Source organism: Theobroma cacao, chromosome 8 (genome assembly GCF_053813885.1).
Source record: "Theobroma cacao isolate CCN51 chromosome 8, ASM5381388v1, whole genome shotgun sequence".
Lineage (NCBI taxonomy): Eukaryota > Viridiplantae > Streptophyta > Magnoliopsida > Malvales > Malvaceae > Theobroma > Theobroma cacao.
In genome coordinates, this window is record NC_142646.1 from 7127166 (window position 1) to 7154584 (window position 27419).

The 27419-nt window shown below is 33.7% G+C and overlaps 3 protein-coding genes across 3 annotated transcripts; 2 read left to right on the top strand and 1 right to left on the bottom strand.

The window, feature by feature from the left end:
* Positions 1-2419: 2419 nt before the first annotated feature.
* LOC18592426 (S-adenosyl-L-methionine-dependent methyltransferases superfamily protein) lies at positions 2420-8124 on the top strand. Its single transcript, XM_018126158.2, has 9 exons — positions 2420-3347; positions 4561-4710; positions 4792-5062; positions 5419-5529; positions 5821-5980; positions 6477-6734; positions 6855-6977; positions 7446-7523; positions 7618-8124. Exons 1-9 carry the CDS (start codon positions 2673-2675, stop codon positions 7814-7816), a joined length of 2025 nt encoding a protein of 674 aa, XP_017981647.2. The 5' UTR covers positions 2420-2672; the 3' UTR covers positions 7817-8124.
* A 1329-nt stretch (positions 8125-9453) lies between these two features.
* On the bottom strand, positions 9454-11036 carry LOC18592427 (BTB/POZ domain-containing protein). Its single transcript, XM_018125307.2, has 2 exons — positions 10597-11036; positions 9454-10249 (listed from the first exon to the last, which is right to left on the bottom strand). Exons 1-2 carry the CDS (start codon positions 11023-11025, stop codon positions 9782-9784), a joined length of 897 nt encoding a protein of 298 aa, XP_017980796.2. The 5' UTR covers positions 11026-11036; the 3' UTR covers positions 9454-9781.
* An 8060-nt stretch (positions 11037-19096) lies between these two features.
* On the top strand, positions 19097-27042 carry LOC18592428 (RING/FYVE/PHD-type zinc finger family protein). The gene is made up of 6 exons (XM_007019179.3): positions 19097-19342; positions 21048-21236; positions 21350-21679; positions 24422-24511; positions 24641-24682; positions 25458-27042. The coding sequence occupies exons 1-6, from the start codon at positions 19112-19114 to the stop codon at positions 26373-26375; spliced, it is 1800 nt and encodes a 599-aa protein (XP_007019241.3). The 5' UTR covers positions 19097-19111; the 3' UTR covers positions 26376-27042.
* Positions 27043-27419: the final 377 nt, after the last annotated feature.

The following is a 27419-nucleotide window of genomic DNA, read 5'->3' on the forward strand; positions in this document are numbered from 1 at the left end:
ACCTTGGTTTTTTGTACTAGAATAAATTATGGTTTTTTTTCAAAAAAACCCTGTATAAATAAGGTGCTTTTAAAAATAGTTCTTTCTATAATTTTAATTATTTTTAATTAAAAAAAATTAATTTTGAACAAAATTATTCTTAATGAAAGTAATCCATATGTTTAGTTTCGCACTTTCAATTGACTTACATTTTTTGAGCTTTTCTCGTTATACTATTCATCTCTAGAGTATTTTTACCAGAAAGAAAAATCTTTAAACATTTTGGAATGATTTTTTATACACGAAGAAAAATCTTTGAGCGTTTTGAGCATTTTAAGTATCTTAGAGTGGTTTTTGATACATGAAGAAAAACTTTTGAGCATTTTAAGCATTCTTCACGAAATAGGCACATTTGTTGATTATATTATTAAATGGAATATGATGTGTTGTTTGAAATTGTTGATTTTATTAAATAAAATTCAATAGTTTTGGTAGTTTTTAAATATTACGTAACTGGTTTTTGAGTATTACGTGACTAGTTTTTAAGTATTACATGATTAGTTTTTAGACATTACGTGATTGGTTGATGGGCATTATGTAATTAGTTTGTAAGACATTGCGTGACTAGTTTTTAGATATTGTGTGGCTTAAGCATTGCTTAAAAATCAATCATGCAATGCCTACAATCTAGTCATGCAATGACTAAAAATCAATTACGCAATGCTTAAAAATAAAAAACACAATGATTAAGTCACGTAATACTTAAAAACTAATGACACGATATCTAAACACTAGTAATGCAATACCTAATAACTAATTGATTTGCTTGCTCTCAGTTAAGTTTAAGTTGTCATAATTATACAGTGTTTTAATTTACAAATATGTCTAATCAATTTTAACCCTTCAACTTTGGAGTTTTATGAATATAGACCAATAAATCAAAGAACCTAACAACATATACCTTGATGTCATCTCTACTCTTTGGGATAGGGAGAAAGAGAGATAAATAGTATTTGATAAGAGAGAGAAATCAAGATTTAATTTTGAAATTTTTGTCTAGATGGCAGATAGAGAAAATCGAAACCATTTTAATTTGTCTGAAATTGTTTAAAAGGCATTGTTATCAAGTTATGTTAAAAATTGACTAAAAATAGTTAAAATTATAATAAATGATATTTTTGAATTAGATTTATAAGGGAGGTTATCTCTCTCAATTTTTTCGATAAACTATGTAAATTATATTATTCTCAACTACGATGTAATCATTTCTTATTTAATGTCTCAATTATTAGGTCACAATCAATCAAGGAAGCATCTAGTTGTTATTTCTTTTTAGGTTTAAATTTGGAATTAATCTCACTCCATCCTTGGACTTCCTGGGTCCTTTTAATGGTGGGGGTTCTTATTAATGAAATGTTTTAGCTTAAATAATAAATCTAGGTACCCGCAATGAATTTTGTCTACAAGACTGTTGGGCCCAATGAAACTTTGAAGCACTTTGTGGGAAGAAAAGAGGCAAATGATGTGAAACTTGAAAGCCCGTGGGCACATATTTAAGTGGTTCAGATTTTCAATTGCAGATCAGGGCTTGGGCCTGTTTAAAATTCCTCGTCAAAGAAGCCTAATTCTGAAAGACAGTCGGCCTGCAAAGTTTTGGATGGTTCAGCCCAAAATATGTAGGGAGCCGGAAAGGATACCTACTAGCGGTGACTATGAATCTGAACCCTTGGCCTAGGAGTAGGGATGTCATAAGTAAGATATTTGTTAATTTTGAAATATTTTAATTTTAATTTTAAATTATTACTTGAATTTGTATTTAAATATCATAGGCATTTATTTGTTAAATATCAATATCGATTAAATATTCGATTAAGTTAAATATAAAATTAATTTTTATATATTATTGATGAAAATTAAATTAATAAATTAAAATTAATTAATAAAAAAATAAAAATTTAAAATCCTAGTTAGAAAGATTAATTACTTTTCATAAGTATTATATTAATTATAAAAAAAATATATTTATATAAAATTAACTAAAAATTATTATTTATAATCTAATTTAGACAGTAAGTACTTTAAAATTATTATTTGAATTCTATAAATCGTATTCGAACCGGAATATCCTAATGGGAAGTAATTGAGTAAAATAATGCTAAATAAATAATCTTGATAATAAGGAACGAGCTGACATCTTAGCTAGGCGTTGAAGAAACCACGGATTCACGTCTTGACGTAAGTGTTGAAGCAGCTTATATTCCCCAGATTTTATATTTTATAGTGCCAAGACAAAAGACTTGGATTTAAGAATCTCTGAATCTAAAATAATTTTGGAATTTGAGGTGTGTTTCATTTTAATTCATTAACATCACATGTGCGATAAAAACATTTAAAAACTATAAAAGGAAGAATAATAATAAAAAAAAAAGTAGAAAAAGGCCCCCGACAAGAACGCAGTGCACGTGACATAGCAAGCTGGCCATATTTTTCTTCTTCTTCTTCCCACCCCTTATCCTGCGTAGCAACTGACATTAATTACTAATCAATTCCACCTCGGAGGCCTGTACCCTCACCTTCTCCTCTGCAACCTTAACCGTTTCTCTGCAAATCAAATCTCTCATTTCTTTCCCGCAGGGCTTTCCGTCAATTTCATAAGAAAATAAAATAAAGGACAATTCCCAAATACAAACAAAATGAAACCGACAGCCCCAGTTATCAGTACTACAACAACAGCCACGGCATCATCATCAACGGCGATAGCTGATATCCTTAAAACCCCGAAGTTCGTTAAGTTTGCAGCCATTGCCCTCCTTTCTGCTTCCCTCGTTTTTCTTGCCACTCACTTCTCCTCCTCCTCCTCTCCTTTCTCTTCTTTCTCCTTCAATTACTCCTCACTACCGCCGCAAATTTCGCCTCCGCTTTCACCCCCTCCAATTCCATCACCACCACCTCCTCCTCCTCCTCCGCCTCCGCCTCCGCTTCCGCCAGCGGTTCGGAGGACGGGTATAATCGACGAATCGGGGGCAATGTCGGATGAATTCTCTATCGGGGAGCTAGACTCGAACTCCACGAATGCTTTTACAGAGTTGAGTGACGGCAACGGGGAAGGAGGAGAGGAGGAAGAGGAGAAGAAGAAGAGTAATGGTGAAGTTAGGGCTAGGGTTGACAAATATACGGTGTGTGAGGCGAGTAAAGTTGATTATATACCGTGTTTAGATAATAAGGAAGCGATTAAGCTGTTTAATGAGGGTGAAAAAGGGGAAAAATACGAGAGGCATTGTCCTCGAAAAGATAAAATGTTGGATTGTGTGGTTCCGAGGCCGGAAGGGTACCGGAGTCCTATACCGTGGCCTCAGAGTCGTGATGAGGTCAGCTTTTATCTGAAATTCTCATAATTTATTTACGATTTGTTTTTTTTTCAAAAATTAGATTTGCTATTAATTAGTTTTTCTAATAGAAAGTTTGATATATATTTTTTTTAATTGGGGGAGGGGGATTCTAACCCTACTCTCTAAGCAGGGGATGTTGCACCAACCAAAGAGCCAAATGGTCGGGTGCGAAGTTTGATAGTTAACAATGTGTGGATGGGAGTTTGATTGGAGACTGGTTTTGAATAATTTGATTTTGGGGTATGAAGGATGTTGTTAAAGGCTTGGTCGTGGGTAGCTAAGAAGTTGGTTGTCAAATGCGTGCGTGGAGAGCTGCTGTTGAACTAGGTAGACAAGAGGGGTTTAGTGAACTTGGATGATTGATCATGGTATGAAGAAGGAGACATTTCATGAACAGTATGTTTATGCAACTCTACTTTTAAGTTTAGTGGAGTTTACTACCATAAAGTGGGTACTAGTCTTGGCACAAAAATTATTAGGAGAGTCTATGTTAGTACTGGCATTGGCTGGTTGATAACATCTCCCAGGTGCATCAAGATTGCCGCTGAAGTTGTCTAAGATTAGTTTTAGTTGTCATATTTTCCCCAAAGAGATGCAGTGCGGATTGATTTGGTGTGGTTGGGAACTTTGAGATTATTAAAGGGATAATCGTCTTTGCATTCTCCCAAGCTTTTGACATTGGAATTAATTAACTACTATTCTGATGAAAGATGATAGCTATAGCACAATGAAATTGGTAGAGAAAGGTCAGTTTTGACCTACAAGCAAGCAACCCTGGCATCTGAATTGATATTGTTATTGATGCTTGATACTGCTTGAATTCATCAAATATGTGGCCATTGACTTCTTAGTTCTTATGCCAGTAATTTTCCTTCAACTTAGATTTTTGTCTGTTGAAGATGTACCTTTACTTTGTCCTGGACTTGCACTTTGATTTTAAGTTTTGTTATTTTCCTATTTACCCAGAACAGAGGCATTATGAAATTGTGATATCCCTCACCTAGAAATTTATAGTTTTAAAGTTTTAACATTTTCTATTAGCTATCTGCCTATCTGGTTATCCTTGCTGCTTCTACAATGAATACAATTGGATATGAAAATCTTCTTTGGTGCTCTATCTCAAGGTAACTATTTTACCTTGTGAAAATTTTCATTGAAGGTTCTTTTGGCTAATTGTGACTTTTAATTGCAGGTTTGGTTCAGCAATGTGCCGCATACTCGTCTGGTTGAAGATAAAGGTGGGCAAAATTGGATATCGATAAAAAAAGATAAGTTCATTTTTCCAGGAGGTGGAACACAGTTTATTCATGGTGCAGATCAATACTTGAATCAGATTTCACAGGTTTTTCTGCTTTCCACAACCTCTACTTGGTAGTAGTATTTGTTTTTTGCATGGCATTGATAACCATCTCTCCATATGCAGATGGTTCCTGAAATTTCTTTTGGCCACCATATACATGTTGCATTAGATATTGGTTGTGGTGTTGCTAGTTTTGGCGCCTTTCTTCTACAACACAATGTCACCACTCTATCAATAGCACCAAAAGATGTCCATGAGAACCAAATTCAATTTGCACTAGAGCGCGGAGTGCCTGCCATGGTTGCAGTATTTGCTACGCATCGCTTGTTATATCCAAGTCAGGCTTTTGACTTGATACATTGTTCAAGATGTAGAATCAATTGGACTCGTGATGGTATGCTTGTTTTTCTTTTACATATCTGATAGTAAAAAGCTACTGCATCTTGAAATATTTGAAAAGTAACTATTGGCATCAGATTGAGATTCTGCTGTCTATATTTGACCATTAAAACCTGATAATAAACTTTAAATTCATCCAACAGCATTCCAGTGTGGCTGTTTGAGCCTTTCTAAATCTTTCAATGTTTAGGATTGCATGTGTGCAGGTGTGTATCTGTTTGTGCTCATGTTTTTATTTGCATGCTCAGTAAGTTATGAATATTATTATATGTATATGTGTATATATATGCTGCATATTGACCTTACCTCTTTGATGTTGATGCTTCTTTTTTATTTTTGCCTATGATGAAGATGGAATTTTGCTTCTTGAGGCCAACAGAATGCTAAGGGCTGGAGGATATTTTGTCTGGGCCGCGCAGCCTGTATATAAACATGAAGAGATTCTACAAGAGCAATGGAAAGGTAGCCTCTCATGTCAAGTTTATTACAGCCTTTTCTCTCGCCCTCCCTCCCTCACTTCTTTTTTTTATGGTGCTTGAAATCCTGATACTGTTTTTTAGATGCTTCAAATTCTTTGCATTGATTAATCCTTTTTAAAAAGACAAAAAAATAGAAAAAGAAAAAAAAAATTCTCTGGTATGAATGCATGTATAAGACCTTGATGAACTATTCTTGTGTTCAATAATATTGCAGCACTAAGAAATTGATACCTTACAATTGCTCAGTTTCATTTGTAAGTTGATTTATCTACAGAAATGGAGGATCTTACTACTCGCATTTGTTGGGAACTTGTAAAAAAGGAGGGATATATTGCCATATGGCGGAAGCCTTTAAACAATAGCTGCTATCTTAATCGTGATACAGGAGTGCTACCTCCCCTTTGTGATCCCAATGATAATTCAGACAATGTTTGGTATGTCTTGCGTCAATACATATATCTTTACCTCATTTAAATGATACTGAAAACCTTACATAAATGATTTCAACATATATACTGCTGGACCAATCTTTTGGGACTCATTATCCTGCAATATTCTGTAAAAATTGCTCTTCAGATCATGGCAAACTGCTTAAAAAGTTGAGACAATGTTTATATAGATACTTGTTAAGACTTGGTGATTAAAAAGTTGAGGGAGTTGGGGGAGTGGGGGGTAGGAGAATTAACTCCATTAGTTTGCTAAGTCTCTACCAATTAAGTAAATAAAGATGCTGGAAGAGAAAAGCCATAGTCTCTGACAAACTTGAATGATGTTCCTTTTTAAGCAGTATTTGTAGCTGAGTGCTTTCTTGTTGCCTTTTTTTGCACATATTCTCTGCTCCTTTAAACTTCGATTTGGCAGAAAAGCTCAATGAGACTTAACTAGCTAAAGTTGAACAGCTCATAACAAATTACATTATGATATTTGCAGGTATGTTGATTTGAAGGCCTGCATCACTCAATTGCCAGAGAATGGTTATGGCTCTAATGTTAGCACATGGCCTGCACGTCTTCATTATCCACCTGACAGGCTCCAAAGCATAGAAATGGATGCCTACATATCCAGAAAGGAAATCTTTAGAGCAGAGTCAAAGTATTGGAATGAAATAATAGACAGTTATGTACGTGCTTTTCGCTGGAAAGATATGAAACTACGTAATGTGATGGACATGAGAGCTGGACTTGGAGGGTAACATCTTATATATCATGTTACTGCATAGCCTTTCTGATTTTAGAATGCTTTTTATTTTGAAAAGAATGGTAAAAAAATATTGCATTATTTTGTAATTTTTGTTTATGACTCTGACAGGTTTGCAGCAGCATTACATGATCTGCAGATTGATTGCTGGGTTATGAATGTTGTTCCTGTTAGTGGATTCAACACCTTGCCTGTTATTTATGATCGGGGGCTTATGGGAGTTATGCATGACTGGTATAGACAATTTGCACTTAACTCTAGTTTTTAAATTTTTCTTGGAACATCATGTGCTTGGTGGTTTTGTAGCATATATCTAGATTCTATTTACCCTCGTACATAAAATATTTGAAGCTACTATTTTGGGCCTTGAATCCTACGGGCACAGTAAGTATGTAGCTTGTGAGACTGCAATGAGGCTTTGCAGCTCACATAACGCACCTGCTGTGCTTGACCTCATCCAACTGGAATGGAACAATGGTTAATAAGTTAAAAATTATCTGAATGAGAAAAGGGTCTCCATTTGATGTCATTACCCAAATTACTACTCAGATGTATTTTGTGAAAGCCGCCATGTTGGGTTTGAGCAAGACAGAACCTTTCCTCTCTCACCAATATTTGAAGTTAAATTCGTAGATTCCCTAAAAACTGAGCTTCTTTGAGATTTTGCTTGATTATTACTCATAGTTGTGAATTTTTGCTCAGGTGTGAGCCATTTGATACTTATCCAAGAACATATGACCTATTGCATGCAGCAGGTCTTTTCTCTGTTGAGCAGAAGAGGTATTATTCATCCTTTTTCTTGCCCGTGCCTTAGTACTTGTTATTACACATTCTTCCGGTACAGTTTATCATGTTCCTTATCTGGTTGATGTAGGTGTAATATCTCAACCATCATGCTTGAGATGGACCGGATGCTGAGACCTGGTGGACGTGTATATATACGGGACTCAGTATCTGTTATGGGTGAACTTCAGGAAATAGCAACTGCATTGGGATGGGTGCATGCACTACACGATACAGGTGAAGGTCCACATGCAAGCTGGAAAATTTTAATCTCCGAGAAACGTATGTGATGTGATTGTTGGATGAAAATCACTGAAACCATGCTTAACCAGCTATCTTGCCCACATTTTGGATATACGAAGTCTCACTTAGGAATAAGCTGCCAATCGATAAACAGAAAAAAAAAAAAAAAAAAAAAGGCGCCACTCATTATTCTATATAATTTAGTGTAATCTGTTGATTTACGATAGTACCTAACATGTCAATAGGATAGGCCAAGGATCAATTTACTGCATTTGGTTAAACCTATACTACCTTTTGCATTCTAAATGTAATTTGTACATTAGCAATTTGCCATGAGTAAATTTTCTTGCTGCAACCTTTATTTCCTCGGAAAATCGTATTCCATGTTTCAATTGAAACATTTAGAATACAAGTTTAATGTATTTATATGTTTTTTTATTGTAAATTTTTATATGATATCATCTCTTAAATAACTTTTTAGTTTTATATATTTTATTTTTATTTTTTATTATAATTTTTTATTTTATTTTTATTTATTATAATACAAATTTAGTTTATATTATGACATAAACAAAAAAAAAAAAAAAAAAAAAACTTATAGAAATTTGACTATCGAAACTTTGTAGGAATAAATTATGTTATAATGCATCGATATGGGTTGAACTTCAATTATCAATTGGAAAGTAAATGATATACATCAAATGATCAAAGCAATTTGCTACACAAATGAGAAACAATCTCAAAGTGCAAAACTTACCCATCGTAAAACACAACAATAAAAAAAAAAAAAATCATAAACTATAGAAATGAACTCCCTGAAAGCTTAATAAAAATAAGCGTCAAAATTGATTTACGCCAACAAAAAATTAGAGTCAGCATTTTCCTAACAATATAACCAAGTATTAGGTAGGACAAATTCATTTTAATATTAATTAAAAATAATTTTTTATTTGTTAGTAATTTTGAATATTTTAAAAAATATTTTTATCATTATTATTTTGCAAAAGTCCTAAAAAATTAAAATAGAAATAATTCTTTTTTTGAAAAAATTAAAAAAAAAAGCCAACAGAGATTTTTTGAAAAAACTGAAAGTAAAAAAATTATATTTTTAAAAGTTATTAAAAATTATAGAAAGAAGGTAATTTTTATGATTTTAAAAAATTATGAGTATAAAAAAGAATATCTTTTATTTTTTTCAAAAAATCTATATATATTTTTATTTTATGGATTTTCTAATCTTTTTATAATTTCTTAAAAATATTTTTTATTTTTTATTGTTCTAGACTTTTTTTTAACAATTAAAATTATTTTTGGGTTTTTCTAAAATTTCTAAAAATTAAAAAATTATTTTTATGCTTTGCAAAATTTATAGATTTTTTTTTTCAAAATTTTAAAATTATTTCTAATTTTTTAAGTTCTTTTTAAAGTGATGAAAATTAAGTTTTAAGATTTTATTCATTGGAGATGGACAAAAATATCAAATCAAGTTTGATGACACTGCAAAGTAGTTAGTAATGAGATTACATTGATTTTTCAGTACAATCACAATACCTTTCCTGATTAATAATGCAATTGCGTTGCAATCTTACTACATCCATGTAATGAAACAAAAGCTACAAAAAGCTACAATGTAATCTAATTATATACATTGCAAAGAATCTGGAAGCACATCCCCGGTAACAAATGCTACCTAAAAGCAATGACATAAAACCCTTGTAAATGCAATAGAGGTCACACTGTTAAGCATCTAAAAGACTAGAACTCAGTTCATTATTGTCATCTGGAAAATGATCCCAAATCATGCAGAAATCACCACAATTTTACCAAAACATTTTTGTGATAACAAGGGACAAAGCTGAATAGTATGTATGGATCCATTGGAATACAGATTTCTCCCAGCAAAGGACGATCATCAAACTTTTTCTTCTTTTATATACTAAAAGTTCATCCACCAACAATGACTAACACCTCATTATTCAAATGATGAACAAACAATCCTTGATCAGAGTCAACTATGATTTCACTGAACTATCCTTATGAGCAGCAGTATTAACCTGTTTGGAGAGATAAGCTTCATAAATCTCCACAACAAGTCGGGGATCCTTTTCCACAAGTTCCATATACTCTTCCCTTTTCGTAAGCTTATCCATGTTGTCTGTTATCAAACACAAAGCTGCATCAAGCACGAGCTTGGCGTTGTGCTGGTGAGCAAAGGCATAGCTCATAAGTGAATTATCCCAGTTCAATTTGGATACCAGGAACTTCTCGCAATACCCCTTGAGATGCTTCACCTGGTATTTTTCAGCCAAAACCAGAAGGTCACAAGCCATTTGCTCATCCAGCCATGCTTCCGCTGTGTACAAATAGTTTACAAACGCACGGAGGGCATCATACGATACGTCACTGATCTTGATGGTTCCGCTCCTGCTTTCTTCCATCTCATTCTCAAGCATTGCTTTGAACACTGGTGAACGACTCGCCTGTTTTGACATCAAAATGTTAGTAAATACTTCAAAAAAAAAAAATCCTTCCTAGCAACACAGTTTCTAATATGGGTATATAGAGCAATACAAAGTGCCTCTTTGGCTCAGTTGTTTCAAGCAGCTTTCGCTGTTTAGGTATCTGTAAAATCTGAAAATGAGTTTCTGAGTGCTAAGAGCCAAAGTTCCAAACCAAAGCTTCATTTTAGTTAATCGAGACAATTTTGCCAACAGTAATCCAAAAATTGAAGTTTGGGTCGCACTTTTTGCACATTAGAACTTCAAATATTTTACATTTTACCTAAAATAAAACAAGTAGACAAGAAATTCAAGCAAATCGGTAGTACCAAAACGGCTTTATGGGAGGGTACAGGCACGGGGGGCAAGCCCGGGGATCCATCATCGGAAGCGACCAAGACGACGTCGGGGAAGAAGGGACCAGGCGAGGTGGAGCCGCGGTGGGCATGATCGAGCGGAGACCAAAAGCGTAAAAAGGCGACTTTGGCTTTGAGATCTTCGATCTCTCGCTTGAGCTCTTCCTCGGTCTCGCTTGCCTCCTCGTAGCACTCCTTGCACGTGCCAGCGTCACGTGCTCCATACTCTTCCTTGCACGATATGCACCGCATGGTCTCGGTGTCGGTCTCGCTCTCCGTCTCGGACTCGGATCGGACCGCCTGGTGGCACCGGTGCCTTCGCATTTTGGTTTTAGCTTTTGGCCCTATAGGAAGGAAGAAAAGTAAGGCTTTCGCTACCGCCTGCTTTTTCGCTTCTAACATTACGTTTACATTTTTTTTAATTATATTTATATTTATTAATATTAAAAAATTGACTTAGCAAGTAGCAACCCTGTTGAAATATTTTCAAAGGCCTATGTAGCGAATTCTCCTAATTCAATTTGTTCCATCTTGATGATGCCTCTTCTTCCTTCTTGCATGACTCCTGCCCACACCTTTATGCCCCTTTCTAAGGAAACAAAATCTTGCATGTAGACTTGAATATTTATTCTTTTTAATAATAAATATAAATATTTTCAGAGTATATAGTTTGTACAAACAATTAAAATTTTATACTATTAATTTGTAAATTATTCAACATTATTAAAATTAAGAAAAATATAATTAATAAAAGTTATCAAATATATGTAAGAGATTTATGAATTCATGAGCACTTGTTCAAACATATATATTTTTGCATTTAAATATATTGAGAATCAATATTTACTAATACTGTGCGTGCAAAAGTGGAACAACAAGTAAATTCAATAATACAAAATGGTTGGTGCCCATTTAGGGTTATAATCAAAATCTAGTAATTCAACTTCTTTTAACCTAATTCTTAAGTCAGTCGTATGTTCGATTTAATTGTAATCAATTTTTGAGAAATTTGATAGCAATAAGGATAATGATGGTTAAATTTTGTTAGTACTGAACTTGAGAGCTAGTGATCTTAAGTAACATGACTAGATTTTTTAATTACTATTTCAAATGATTATTTACAAAATAATACAAGAGGTTCTAACACAATGTCTTAATTTACACTATTAAATTATATAAATTTAAATAAACTCTTATTATTTTTTTATATTCAATCAACTTTTACTGTTTTTATTTTTAATATAATAGGTCTTTAAAACTAACGATTGATTAATTATCATTAATCAAAATGATATCTATAATTTTTATACACATGTGAAAATTATCATATGATCATATTATTGTACCATGTCACTATCCAATATAATATTTAATTTGCCACATGACATAAAAAAGATAAGTGATATTTGTTGGTGCAAATGGATTTTAGATGAAATTCAAAGAACTTATTTCACCCCCACCATTCGGTATGCAAAAGAGAATAATGCGAATTGCCTTAGGAATACAATGAAGCCAACGTCTAACTTCGTCTTACACTTTACGAGAGTAAAACGCTAGATACACCTAAGAGTTTGTAAAGTTGTTCGGCCTTAGAATCTACTTTCTACAACAAGTAGATTATAAGGAATTTGGACGCTTTTGTAGTTGATGTGAACTTAAGTATTTATGTTAATAGAACACAACACCTTTCTTACTTTTGATTTTTCTATTCTTATTTTGTTTTTGATTTGCTATATCAAAATGGTTGGCAACAAGCCCTTCATATAGCCTTGCAAGTGTCCTTTCTTCAAGGACATAACCCTTTCACTAAGGTATTATTTTGTCTAAAAAACATCTTTACATTTTGCTAGACACAACTTTTGGATAAATGTATTGTTTCAATAATCATTTTATGAAAGGATAACTATTCATTCCATAAACCATAATATTTGAGTTATAATTTAAAATAATAACTTTTCATATTTAAACTTTTGAGCTATAGTGTTTTTTCAATTTGTCTCATAACTTTTGGATTGCATTTTACCAAGAGACATAACAATTCACATGAAAACCTACCCACAATCCAATAGTCACACTATGTCACTTTATGTGACATAACCTTTGAGCTAAGATAGTTTTTCGTTATGTGACATAACCTTTGATTTTGAAAATACACCAACAATCCCTCACCATTTTCAAAATTTCCAAATACCAACAATTTTGGGAACCTGGTGCATAAATGAAGGTATCTCGTAGATTTGAACCTTCACTTAATGAGTGTAGTTGGTTCTAGTCTGAATTGAATGGTTGACCATGATGGGTTTAGCTATGGATGGCATGCTCAAAATACATAGCGAAAAGAAAATTAAAAACTTTATAACTAAACAACAAAACATGCCTCCACCCATGGATCACCTTGGTGATATTTAACACATAAAAGCACAAAATAAATTATTGTTTAAAAAGTTACCTTGCCATGTAATTTCGTAATTACAATGGCACTTTCTAAAGTAATCCCGCAAACACCACAATGAGCAAAAACCTTAGCCAATCAAGTGCTTAGCCTCCAATGGTAGTACACACGATTGCACTTGAACCTTCAACAAAGGAAGAAGTTTTTAGCTAAACTTTGTGCTAGCAAAGAAAACAACAATTGTCATTTTCTTCTTTTTCACAATCTTAGTCGAACCTTTCTCGAAAATTGCTTCATAAGCAATTTTCTCTTTCACACAAAGGGAATGGTGGCAAAGAAAGAAAATGTTTTTCTTTTTCTGACAAAAATTACGTTTTCTTCAATTGTGAAAAACTCTCATATGGAAAATAGTTAAAAGGTGACTTATATAGTTAGGTTAAAATAACTTCAATTTTGTAATTAAGCCTTCAAAATTATAACACATTATAATATTGAGCCTATTACTTAATTAAACTCTTTTAATTAAGTCTTTAGAAATTAAAATCAAAATTAATTTCCTTTATATTTTTCAATCAAGGCTTTATAGTTATAACTATTTATAATTATGCCAAAACTTAATTAAACTCTTTTAATTAAGTTTATAGAAGTTAATTGCCTAGCATGTGATTTAAGTCTAATTTAAATCGCCATTCTCCCAATTTAATTCAAATGCAATCAGTGTGTGTGACCCATTAGGTTTCCAACATGTTGGCAATGGAATTGATTAATGACTTAATTGATTAATATAAATTTCAATCAATTAATTTATAATCAATTTCATAGACTAAGATTGGCATCTAGCAATGCATCATGGCCACTCAATTGTTAGGAGAGTCAAAGGGTTCTTTGACAACCTTTCAATGTACAGTCTATCAGTGTAATTCATTTCCTCATTATATATCCTGGAGATGATAAGAGCTTGGTACAGTGTCTACTTTTATTGACCTCCATATTTGTTTATGCAATTATAGCATTAGCTTTATAGAGAGTTATGAAACCTTTTTCATAATCTCCATGTCGCATTGGCCAAAGACTTCAATAAGCTAATGTTAACAAAGAACTGATTCGATATGTCCTCTAAAACACTTGAGGTGATGATTCCTATATTGACCACTCATTTGCCTTCAAATGCTTCATACTATATCCAAAAGCATCCTGTTTTGGCATCCTTGGTTAGGCACCCGTAGGGATGAAATCAAAGTATAACACTCCACATATAAGACAACCTAGTGTCTCAAGTCTAGGAAGTATTTACACGATTGACACATGAGAAGTGTTGCATAGACACTAGAGTGTATTACCAAATGTACTTCTTATGACGGGTCATATTCAGTGAACTTGCTCTCTCAAGCAAACACCTATATTCTAGTTTCAAGTATCTCTATACTTCAATTTATGAGATCGATTGCTTACTTTCAAAGTAAAGAACATAGAATTTATCAACCTCTAAGCGTCATTGATGTCTAGTCTCAATGATACATTGACCAGGAACATTTTGAGATTATGCTTTGATGTATAAGAATCTCATAACTGCAACCCATTACAGTTTCCTTGCAAGGCATATTAATCTCATGGACTTCATCCAATTAGACTTATAACTCATTATAATTAATGTCTTATTGATGAAGGAAAACCTCTAATCATTCAACATGAATGATATTGTTGCATGATTGGAATCCAACATTAACCAATCTCAATTGGCTATAGGGCTCATCCCAACAGACCAAGCATTGAACCATCGATTCTTCATTTGACTAGTCGAGTCACTAAACACACACAAGCTTCCTTGCTTACTTTGTATCTAGTTTTGCCAATACGTTTTATGGCCTTGTGTTTTGCATTCATTCATGAGTGTTGTTAGAGTCAAGCCTTTAGCTCCTAGAAGCGGCCATATTCTGTAATTATAGTACTTCAACATATACATGTTATGGGTCTATTAAGAACTTTTGTTCAACTTTACCTTATACATTACGAGAACCAAGCACTATACACCTTAGGATGAAAAATATAAATTAGTGCTTACAATCATTCATGTGGTAGAATGGTCAATACCTAAGACTTGCAAGTTGGCCACAAACGTCGAGGTGAGCTCCCACCATTGAGGATTTAGTTGATAGGCTTGAGACCCATCCTTTTTGAGGTCTTTATTACCAAATCCTTTTTTAAACTTTTAGTAAATAGATTCGTTAAATTTTCACAAAACCTCACATGACTTATAGTGACTATACCATCACTAATTTTTTGTCTTACAATGCTATGTTGAAGTCCAATATATCGACTTTTACCATTGTATGCTTGATTATATGCCTTTGATATAGTTGCTTCATTGTTACAATGTATCAAGATTGGTGTCGTTGGTTTAGGCCACAACGGAATTTCATAAAGTAAATCTCTCAACCTTTCTACTTCTTGGGTGGTAGATGCTAAAGCTATAAATTCAACAGTTATAGTGAAGTTTGCTTGACAAGATTGTTTCTTAGAATCCCAAGAAACAGCACCCCCACCAATTGTAAAAATTCAACCAGTTGTAGAAGTATGATCCACTCTATTTGAATTTCAACTAGTATCTTGTATACCCTTCTAAAATTGAAGGAAAACCTGAATAACAAATGCCATAATTCTTTGTACTCTTGAAGTATCTTAGAACTCTATGAATAGCATATCAATGTTCTTTACTTGGATTACTTGTAAATTGACTTAGCATCCTAACCGCAAAAGCAATATCCAGCCTTGTACAGACTATAGCATACATTAGACATTTAATCACCTTTGCATATTCATTTTGTGCTTTTGGCTTGTCGTTGTTAGGTATAAGCTTTAGATTAGAATCATAAGGTGTAGAGATTGACATACAATCTGACTTACCATATTTCATTACAATCTTTTCAATGTAATGAGATTGAGACAATGTTATGCCATTATTATTATTTTCATATCAAGAACAACATCTACCACACTTATACCTTTCATGTCAAAATTCTTTGACAAGAACCTTTTTTGTGTCTTCCATTGGTTCCAAAATTGCCACCAAAGATTAACATGTCATCTACTTATACACAAATGATGACACCTAGAACTTACTATAGACACATTTATCAGATTGATTGATCTTGTAACCATTAGCTAGTACAACCTTATCAAACTTTGATGCCATTGTCTTAGTGCTTATTCTAATCCATACAAGGACTTTACAAGTTCACACATATTCCCTTATTTTTTCCTCTATTGACATCATTGTACTTTAATGTATAATCAGAATATCAAATTAACACATCAAGGTATATGTTCACACGAGCATTATTGTATCTTTATTGCACAATAGGAATGCCATATCAACAATATTGAATATCTATATTACACTATTGTGCCTTCGATAATAAAATGGGAATGCACCATATATCAAGATGTTAAATTTACATATTGGCACCATTATACTTTCATGTATAATAGGAATGCCACATGTCGCCCACTTATCACGTGGACCTTGATAGTATTTACATATTGGCATCATTATACCTTAATGTATAATAGGAATGCCACATGTCCACTTATCACATAAACCTTAATGGTATTTATATTTTAGCATCATTATACCTTAATGTATAATAGGAATGCCACATCCTCATGCCTTGTGTCTTCCATCACATAGACCTTCATCAACTCAAGATGGTTTACGTTAGGATATTTATCTTTCTCATTTTGTTTGTGACTTCATCTTGGTTACAACATTCTTCTTTTATTTGAAGATGATTACCAAGGTCTGCGAGAGACATTTTTTCTTGCTTAGTATCTTTCCATGATGGGAGAAGTATGTCAATCATAGAAGACACAATGATAACCTTACTCATATCAAAATCATATATGAATATAACAAAATCCTTCTTTCCAACCAATATATGTTTTCCATGTATATCAAATACAATATCATGCATATCAATTAAGGAAAGAAAACTTATCTTGTAATCTGATAAGGAACCATTTTGTCACATTCTTTGTCACCATCAAATCAATCCATCTTTTGCCAATAAATAAAGTTTCCTTATTCAAAGTGGTCTAGCTTGACGATGTTGGTGTATCACTTTTAAGAAAACTATTGAATTCCAACACAACAAAAAATAAGTTTTAAAATTGTTGGTGCAAATGGAGTTTAGATGGAATTCAAGAAACTGACAAAATTGATTTTAAGGCGGGCCTTTCAATAGACGTTATTTTTAATACTTATTTCACCCACATCACTCGGTATGCAAAGGGGAATAATGTGAATAGTCTTAGGGATACAATGAAGCCAACGTTTAACTTTGTCTTGCAGTTTATGAGAGTAGATCGCTAGATATACCCAAGGGTTTGCAAAGTTATTCGGCCTTAGAGCCTACTTTCTGCAGCAAGTAGATTATAAGGAATTTGGACGTTTTTGTAGTTGATGGAAACTTAAGTGTTTATGTTAATAAAACATAACACTTTTCTTACTTTTGATTTTTCTGCTATTGTTTTGTTTTAGATTTGATATATCAAAATGGTTGGCAACAAGTCCTTTATATAGGCTTGCAAGTGTCTCTTTTTCAAAAACACAACCCTTTCATTAAGACACCATCCTTTCATTAAGACACCATTTTGTCTAAAAGATATTTTTACATTTTGCTATACATAATTTTTGGATAAAGGTATTATTTCAATAATCATCTTATGAAAGGACAGCTATTCATTCTATAAAACATAATCTTTGAGTTATAATTTGAAACAATAACTTTTTATATTTAAACTTTTGAGTTATGATGTTTTTTTAATTTATCTCATAACATTTGAATGTTATTTTACCAAAAGACATAACCATTCATATGAAAACTTGCTATAATCTAATAGTCACACTATGTCACTTTATATGACATAACTTTTGAGTTAAAATAACTTTTTATTATGTGACATAACTTTTGATTTTAAAAATATATCAATAATATTTTTATTAAAAATAATTAGTTATTCGATATTTATAAAAATTTATTTAATTTATAATAAAATAAGTAATAAATGAATAAAAATTTATTTAAATTTTTTTAGAGTTGAGAAAATAAATTAGATTGGACAAAAGGAAGTGATAATATGTAAATAAACGATTTTTGTGGGCAAAAAGTAGTTGAAAAGAGCCGAATCCCATTAGTAAAATAACTTATGTAAATGTGGCAATTTGGGTTTTCCTTATTGGTCTTTAGATCTACGTTGAGATTCTAAAAGGCCGAACCACAAATTGACTTGAATTGACCGCTTGCGATTTAGCTTACCCTTTTTGTCCCAAAACAACCGCCACCTGTCAGTTTGTCTCCACTGTCAACCGGAATCATCCCGTCTTAGATCCGACCCAACTAAAGAAACTGAACTACAGATAATAGTAAACTAAAACTCTTCTGTAGTCATTTTATTTTCAAAGTATAGTTTTTTTCTTTTAATAAATAAAACACGGATAAGACGAGAAGTTGCAGAGCAAAGCCAAAGTTTCGAAAAAGATTTTTCGATTTTTTTAGAGTTTCAATTTCAATTTCAATTTTCATCTCAGGTGAAGCTTCTTTATTCTTCTCTCTTCTTTTCTCATTTTAATTTTTCTCTTCAGAATTTGTTTTCTTTTGTTGTTTCTTGTTTGGGACTCGAGAAAATGTAGCGAGGGAAAAAGAGAGAGAGAAACAGAGTTGTTAAATAGTTTGAATTTCTTAACTTTTAAGATTAAAATGGTCAAAAATTTAGTAAATAGTGGATTTTAGTTCAATTACTTAGCTTAATTTGGTCGAAAGTTTTTGTGTTCCTCGTTTTTCGTGGAGCTGAAGGGCAGGGGATGGTTTGTTTTGAGTTCAATTTTCTTTTTGTTTTTTTCTTTGTTTTCTAGCTGCCTAATGGAGGCTTCTTACTGCTTTTTCTTGGATTTTTTGTTTAATCGGATGAGTTTCAAAGTGTTAATGGGATAGTCTGTGTGAATTTGAAAGATAATGCTGCTTTATTACAGTGAAACCCTAACTTTGTGGCGAAATGCTTGAAAAACTAGGGTTTTGTTCTGTTTTGTGAATTCTGGAGATGGTTGTTGAGGAGGGGACAAGCAATGGTGAAGGAGCAGAGTGTGGAAAGGTGGTTCAGTGCTTCAAGAGTGAACCAGTGAATAATGGGTTTGGATTTGAATTTGTGAATGATTCTGGTGATGGGAGTTCAGGGGCAAGTGAGAATTTTCGAACATATAAGAGGCGGAGACAGTTAAGGTCAAGTTCCAAGGTCAAAGTGCAGGTCGATCGAAGAGCTTCCACAGACCAGGTAGGTTTCTATAAATGTGTTATGTGTCTAATGTATGCTTGCAGTTGTAGATGTTAACTATTTTTCTTTGTTGTCCTAGTTAAATGTTGAGATGGGCTTACTATGTTTTTGTTTACCAATTCATGTTTCAAGATTTGTTGTTGCCTTTGAGTTTAAGATCTTAGTTGTGGTAGCTTTGGATTGTGGATGAAAAATAGTAACTTGTGTGCAATTGTATGGAATGCTCTGCATGTAGACCATCCTATGAGGAGAAGATCAGATTGGGTCATTGGGTACATAAAATACAAGCTCAAGCTATTGGGTTAACTTTAAAACTAGTGTGCATAGTATGACATAAATATGCAAGTTTCTGATGTCAAGAAATTTACAACAATGAATAGTTGTTACTTGATGATGGAATTTGAAAAGCCATGTGGTTTTTGGGGTGGTTTTGATGGTTGAGTGAAGGTGATTCTTTTCTAAATCTTTTTTACTTTGAGCAATGAGATTTTAGAAACTGTTTGCAAGAGAAATTGATTCTACAAATATTCTTAAAAATTGGCCTCATGTATAGTTCTCTAAGGCTTCATCAAGATGTTCTTGCGAAGGTTCCAGCATCAGACATAAATATGTCAAAATTTCTCTTATGTTACATTCAGAGTGTATTTCTTTCATATTTTGAGATGAAGAGGAGCCGATGTAATTGACAATTTTAATCCTGTATCACAAGGATAATTTGATAGTGATAGTCTTTTTGACAAGTTTAATGTTTTTATTGCTTATGTATCTAATATGTTTTATGAGAAAATATCTCTCCCTCCTGCATTGGAAATAAGTCACAGAGCATGACCAAATTCCTGTATTATGACTGTTAGCCACCTTTAGGTAACTAATGGATAATAAATAAGGAGAAGCTTTTGAATTTAGTGAAGTAAGATATGGTCGTACATGCCACCCTGCTGTTGAACACATGGATGCTGAAAATTCGAAAGCAAGATTTGATAATTTTTGCCATCCGACTGTGGTACACAAACATACATATTTGCATCTGTTCTTTAACAATGCAATTGATACTATGCAATGGATTATGTTGATTTACCATTTGATGTTATTTTATTGATTTTTGGTTGGTATATAGCATTTTGAGTAATTAAGAGTATTGTAAGTTTGTATTGGATGTGCTGTTGAATTTTTTCTTCTGTATGTGGCTTATGTCTGATACCTTCTGGAAAAATCATTTTACATGTGGCTGCTAGATCTTATGAATGTGAAGCTGGCATTTCCTTCATTAGGGTCAGTATTGTAAGAGAATTAATGAGGGAAATCTTGATTGTTAGGACAAGATGGACAGGAGTTGTTTGAACTTAAGATTTTATTTTCTTTTTTTGTTATATTAATGGGCTTAATTGTTCTACTCTCAAGTGCTTTTGCACATTCAAAGTTTAGGGGGCTGGTATGGTTAACTGATTTGTATTTAATTTATAACATATGTGTAGGTCTATGATTCATCTGGTTCAACTAATGCAAGGTGTATTTATTCTTTCTCATTGTGATTTGTCTAATTGAATTAGTGAAAGATGTACTTTTTTACTGTAATTGCCCCAATGTTCTGTTTGTGCTGACATGTTCTGGTCTTTGTTGTTCTTTAATGCAAAGAACATTTGGTTTCTTACAGACTGTAAAAGTACAGTTCAACATACTAATGGACGCTAATTATTATGTGCAGGTTCCTCTTGCTGAGACAAATCATTGTGCTTCTTTGAATGGTTCAAATGATCATCTACAGAGGCAGTGGAGAAATGTTGTATTGGAGCACATGCATCAGTTATTAAGTGGTGATGAAGGTGGTATACAACGTTGCATTCGAGATGCACTTTTATTTCATCCAGAAAATGGTTGTAATGTGACAGCTAAGGTTTGTGCTGTTATCCAAACTCTGTAAGGTCTATGATGGCTTTCAGTGATCGTTTTTCTTGTCCATTTTCTTTATGATATATTGGAATTGTTGTTTTTCTGATTCTTCTACAGGAACCTGACGCGTCTCATGAAGGTAGACAGAAATGCTCTTTGCAAGCAGGGCGAATTCCTAATGGAAGTAAGCATACAGCTGAGGGGCTGGAGGGTGTGATATCTAATGGGTCTTTAAAAGAAAATTCTCAAACTACCACTGAGATGTGCCAGCGTGTTTTCTTTGATGTTATAATTTCTGAAAAGTTCACATCTCTGTGTAAGCTACTATTTGACAATTTCCAAGGGATCAAGGTTGACAGCCTTTTTCACTTAAGTGTCATAAATTCAAGGATGAAAAATGGAGTTTATGAGTGTTCACCTATGCTTTTCTCATCAGATATTCAGCAGGTAATTTATGTAACCATCTTTATTTGCATGCGTTGCTTGACTGAGCTTGCTTAGTTTAAAGATTAAAATGTTTCGCTGACAGCCTAGGTGTTTTTTTTTTCCTGAAAATCTAGATGTTGATAGGTCGAATAGCTTCATGCCATATTTTTTAGGTGTTTTTTTATTCTTATTTTCTAAAATTGTAGTGGCTTTTGGTATTTAATGAGTCACATGTATCAAATAGTTTCATCTTGAAGGACATTCTTTTAGATATTTTTCCTGTGTGGGCCTCCCTCGGTCTCATAATAGTTGTCTACTCAAATTGTTCTTTAAATTAATGTATTTATCTCCTTTTTTTTTGGTATTATACTTTAAAACAAGTGAAGAGTTCACTATTTAGTGTATTTTCAATGACAATGACTGTTGCAACTTTTAAAAAATGAATGAACAGACAGTTATAATGGAGTAGGGGGGGGGGGGGGGGGGGGGGGGGGGGGGGGGGAAGGGGAGAGTGGGGGGATAGTAAGTTGACTCTTGTGCCAAGAGCTGAATTTAGATATATTTCCATCTAAGTCATACATAATTATGTGACTTCTAATCCTGTATTTCTTATGATGACTATGAGGAAAACACCTGAATTCATTCAACCTTCTTCTTAACCTCCACATACACACATGGTATACTCTGCAAGGGAGAGAGCTAAAAAGCAAAGGGCTATTCTTGGGACTTTGGAAGTTTTGGGAAGGAGAAAGAAATAAAGGAAGTTGAAAACCAGGAAGACTTCTTATAAATCTGAATTTCTCTTCTATTGAGTATTCTTAAAATCTTCGAAAGATTAAAATTATAAGCTCAATTTTAGGTTACATTTAGAGCTTTTGTTTTGTTACATTGTGGGCGCTGAGCTAGATGTTGTTAGATTCTATGATCACTTAATTTGTTTTCAGCAACCTCTGTGCTTGTTGTTTCTTTCTATAGTATATACTAGGAGTGAAGATGTACACTTCATCTACCACTCATTTGTTTTAGATTGGTGTGTACAACTACACCAATATTGAGAACATGGATGGATGTGGGACTTTAGATGAATTCTTAGATCAGTAGGGTCGTATATCTTCTTATCGTGGTGTCTTTGTTTTCAGAGTATTGTATTCTATTGAATGATCTGAGAATCTGCTATTTACTAACATAGGCTTTTTACTAACCCTGCTCAGATTGAAGTCTCAAATTAGAGGACCTTTTAGTTTTTTAAAGGCACTCTGTTACAATTGTAAGTACATTGATGATGAGCCCTTATTTTAACTATAGATAAAAGTAGAATTGTCAGAGTTATCTTACCACTGTTTTCCATATAGAGTTTACCCACAAGGCTTTTTTAACATAGGAGGGCCAACGCCCCTTAACAGCAGCAACTAAACTAATCTAGGATAACTTATACCTAGTATGCCAACTAATAGAAAGAGACCTCAGCTCCTCAGGAATTTGGTATACTTGAACTCCTCTTGGCTGTGTCGGGCTTCCGTTAGTGAGCCAGTCTGCAATAAAATTTTTCTGCCTTGTAATATAGGAGAGTCTCCAGGAGTGGCTGGTGTTTAGGAGGTCTGTGAAGGCTTTTATGATAGGGAAGAGTGGATGTTTGCTTGATCATTAGAATGGATTTCAAGGAGTCTGATTCAATCTCCACTTGGTCAACTAGGCATTTGAACCTGACCTACCTCAGTGACGACAGTGGACTTGCCTTGACAATCATCATTTTCTCATTCTAGTCTCTCTTAGTTCTTTTCATTCCTACAACATGAATCAACTTGCTCTCGTACAGTTAAAATACTGCTTTTAGTTTCATTTATCTAACTGTGTTGATAGTTGTAAGGAGCTTAGCTGGAGGATTAGACCCTAGGAATTGCAAATCATGTTGATTGCTTAGACCTGGAGGTCTTAATAAGAAAGAAAGCTTAAAGTTGTTTATTTTATCTTTCTGAAAGAAAGTGAAATGTTGTTGATTCCCTTTGTATGCATAAGGTCTAATTCCTCAGTAGAATTGATGTTTGATAGTCTCTCTTGTTTGTAGTAGATTATGCTTGTGTATACATGGCACATTTGTTTCAAATTCTCTCTTGCTTTTCTGAATAATATAGGGTACTTGGCTTTTCCTTCATTTGCTGAGGATTCAATGCAATAGACATGCACAAGCTACATTAATCCTATTATGCTAGGTTTAGGGCCATACATTTTGAAACCAATGGTAGATGTTAAGTCCTCATGACATCAATTATGACAACCTTAGTTTTCATTCTTTCTTTGTGCGTCAAACAATTCTCTATTCCTGTTCTTCACTAGACCTAAGTTGCACATCTCCGTAGAACTTAACTCATTACATCTCTTATGGATACCTGATACCCTTGCAGTTCATTCTTTCTTCCTGCATCGATTATTCTTTTTGTCCCTGTGCTTCACTAGAATTAAATTGCAATCTTCAGACAATCTATGTCATTCTTAAGTTGCTCTCAAACCTTCTCATTCGATTTGTTTTTTTTTCCCATTAATAATTATGTGTCTTTTTGCAGGATTCTCAAAGCAGTGGAATATAATTTATATTGATATACATGCTACAATGTTAATCCAAATTTTGATGCGTTTTCTAAACTAATAAGAATGCTTGCGAAGTACCCAAAAAAAAAATGAAATGCTTGTTCCATGTAACATAGCCAGTTCTTTTTGTCATCACTTATTATATATGTATTTATCTTACCTAAATGACTCCTGTAGGTATGGAGAAAACTTCAAGACATAGGAACTGAAATTGTATCCCTTGCAAAGAGCCTCTCAAACATATCAAGCACTTCCTATAGTGAACAAGTGAGTTACTGAACATGCACTGTGCTACTCTAGCATGTTGAATTTTATAATTTACTTATAAAATTTATTCCATTGATAATGAATATCATGTTATAATTTGTTTGTGATGCTTTTTCTTCGCCCTTTCAGGTTGGGTGTTCTCGTGGTGCTGTTGAAAAGGAGAATCATGAGGTAAACATTCATAAATTAAGTTATAGTATGCATTGGCATGCTTGTGTCAGCCGAATGCATAACCCTATCTTCATATTTTAGTTATAGGTACATTCTAACTGTATGAGGTCGTTAGTATCAAAAAGAAAGAACTGTATTAGGTAGTTTAGGGTGCATTTGGTGCTTCAGAGTTTGGATAAAGTTGATTTAGGATAAGACTTTGAAATTTCACTGCTCTTATGTGTTAACTAATTTCAATGGAGGTCTTACATTGTCTAAAATTGATGGGTGTGTTTTAGGGTTCTCAAGTATAGATATTTTTTTCTTCATTGTGTGACTTAAAAAATTTTCAACTGGGCCTCTGTCACTTTAGTTTGCTTCGTTAAACACTCTAATGGTGTGGAAACTTTAGGAAACCTTTCTATCTGTCGCGCTGGGTAGTTGGTTGCCTTCTATCCTACTTGTATTGATATTATTTGGTGTGATCAGGCAGTTTCCTGCTGGTATCTAGTAGTCATATTCTGTTCTCCTGCTCTGCTATTTGAATATAGTATTTGTAGAGCATCTTGATGGGTATTTGAATTTATTATTTGTAGAGCATCTCGAGGGATGTCTGAATTAGTATTTGTAGAGCATCTTGATTTTTAAAGCTGTGAGGAGGATTCTGATCTGAACTGTTTCTTTAGCTTTTCATTTGTATTACATGCAAGAGAGCTCCATTTATATAATAAGAAAGTGGTTTGAAAGTTGAATTCATCCGTGAGAAATGTTCTGAATTTTGTTCAATGAAAAACAGTTCTGTACTCGGGAACCAGAATCTCTTGCTAAACTGGAGCAAACTGAAGCTTGTGGTGTGTATAAAGTTTGCACTTGCAGGCATTGTGGGGGGAAAGCAGATGGGAAGGATTGTTTAGTTTGTGATTCATGTGAGGAAATGTACCACGTTGCCTGTATTGAGCCTGCTGTGAAGGAGATTCCTCCAAGAAGTTGGTATTGTACCAGCTGTACTGCTAATGGAATGGGATCTCCACATGAGAACTGTGTGATATGTGAGAGATTGAATGCCTGCAGGACTCTTGTTGCTGATGAAAATCATAATGTAAATTGTAAAGTATTTAGTGAATTGGAGGAACATTCAAACTGTAGTGTCGATAATGGGCTTCAGTTATCACCAGGGAACAAACACCCGTGTGTTTGTAAAATTTGTGGAAGTGGCGTTGAAAAAGGTCAGAAGTTAAGGCGTTGCGAGCATCCCTACTGCCCCAATAAATATTATCATATGAGGTGCCTGACAAGGAAGCAGTTAAAATCATATAGTCCCCGCTGGTACTGCCCTTCTTGTCTGTGTAGAAATTGCCTCACTGACAAAGATGATGATAAGATTGTTTTATGTGATGGCTGTGATGCTGCTTACCACATTTATTGCATGAAACCCCCACGAACTTCAATTCCAAGAGGGAAGTGGTTTTGCAGAAAATGTGATGCTGGGATCCAGCGAATACGCAGAGCTAAAAGAGCATATCAGAATATGGAAAATAAGCTGAAAATGAAAGGCATAGGAGGCAAAATGGCATATGATAATCTGGAAATGAGTATGAATCAAAAAGACACAGAGGAGTCAGATAAAAGTAGAGGTGGAGTGGACATGCTTCTAACTGCAGCTAATACTCTAAGCTGCGAGGAGAAGTTGGCTGCCATACAGATGAAGAGTTAGAAAGAGACTTGCAATTGGAGGACATGAGGAGATTCAAATTTCATGGTAAATGCATTTGATTTTGTATGGGTAACTCAAGAGCAACAACTTATTTTCACTTCATTTTTTCGGCTGGGAAACAAGATATATTTTGGTAGGTTGTAAACTTCTAGATTTTGTTGGCATTTGGATACAGAGATCTGAGCAAGACATGATTCTGAAGGCTGTATATTTTTGGTTTGGCACTGCCAAATACTTGATGTGTAGTACTTTGGTCCCTGCTTGATGAAGGGGATGGGGGAATCATCCACTAACAGAGGGGGTGTGAAGTAATGTTAGTTTGTACTATTGAGAATACGTAGTTCAGACTTTAGAGGAGGTTATCAGAAGCAATTGTTTCTCAGCAATGTTGTATAATGTGGAGAAAGCTCTGACCAAACAAACCTGTTTTTAACCATGAAAAGTCAAGGATAACTTTCCGTTTTACTTGTGCATTTTGATGCATCATTTTTCCTTCCTCACTAGGGTAGTTTGCTGGCTGGCTCTCATATACCCCCAACCCCCCCCTTTTCCTTTTTAATTAATTGGAGAATCCCATTGAAACAGGTTCTGGATTTGTAACCTATATAATTCCTCCATACTTGTTGGCTTCTCACACAATAAATATATAATACTTGCGTTAAAGCTTTATATTTTCTGGTCATTTAAGGAAAAAGTTTGTATTCAATTATTTTCAAGTGGTTATGCTTAGGGGAAAAAGATGAGAAATCCATTATAAACCTGTTTATTTTTTTTAAAAAAAAGTAAAAACGTGACAAATTTGGGTGGGATGAAAGGAAGAAGAACATTTAACAATCTGCAGAATTACCTTTCAAAAAACACAATTTGCAGCATTCGGAGATGATATTACTAATTTCCAACATTGATGCGTAGTGGCAGTATCTTTTATTTTTATAATATTTAGCAATTACTGCCCCTCTCCTCTCAGTAGGCAAGGGATAGGATACGGTATCAACAAAACTCAGCATACATCACTCTACCATACCATTTAATTCAAGTTTTAAC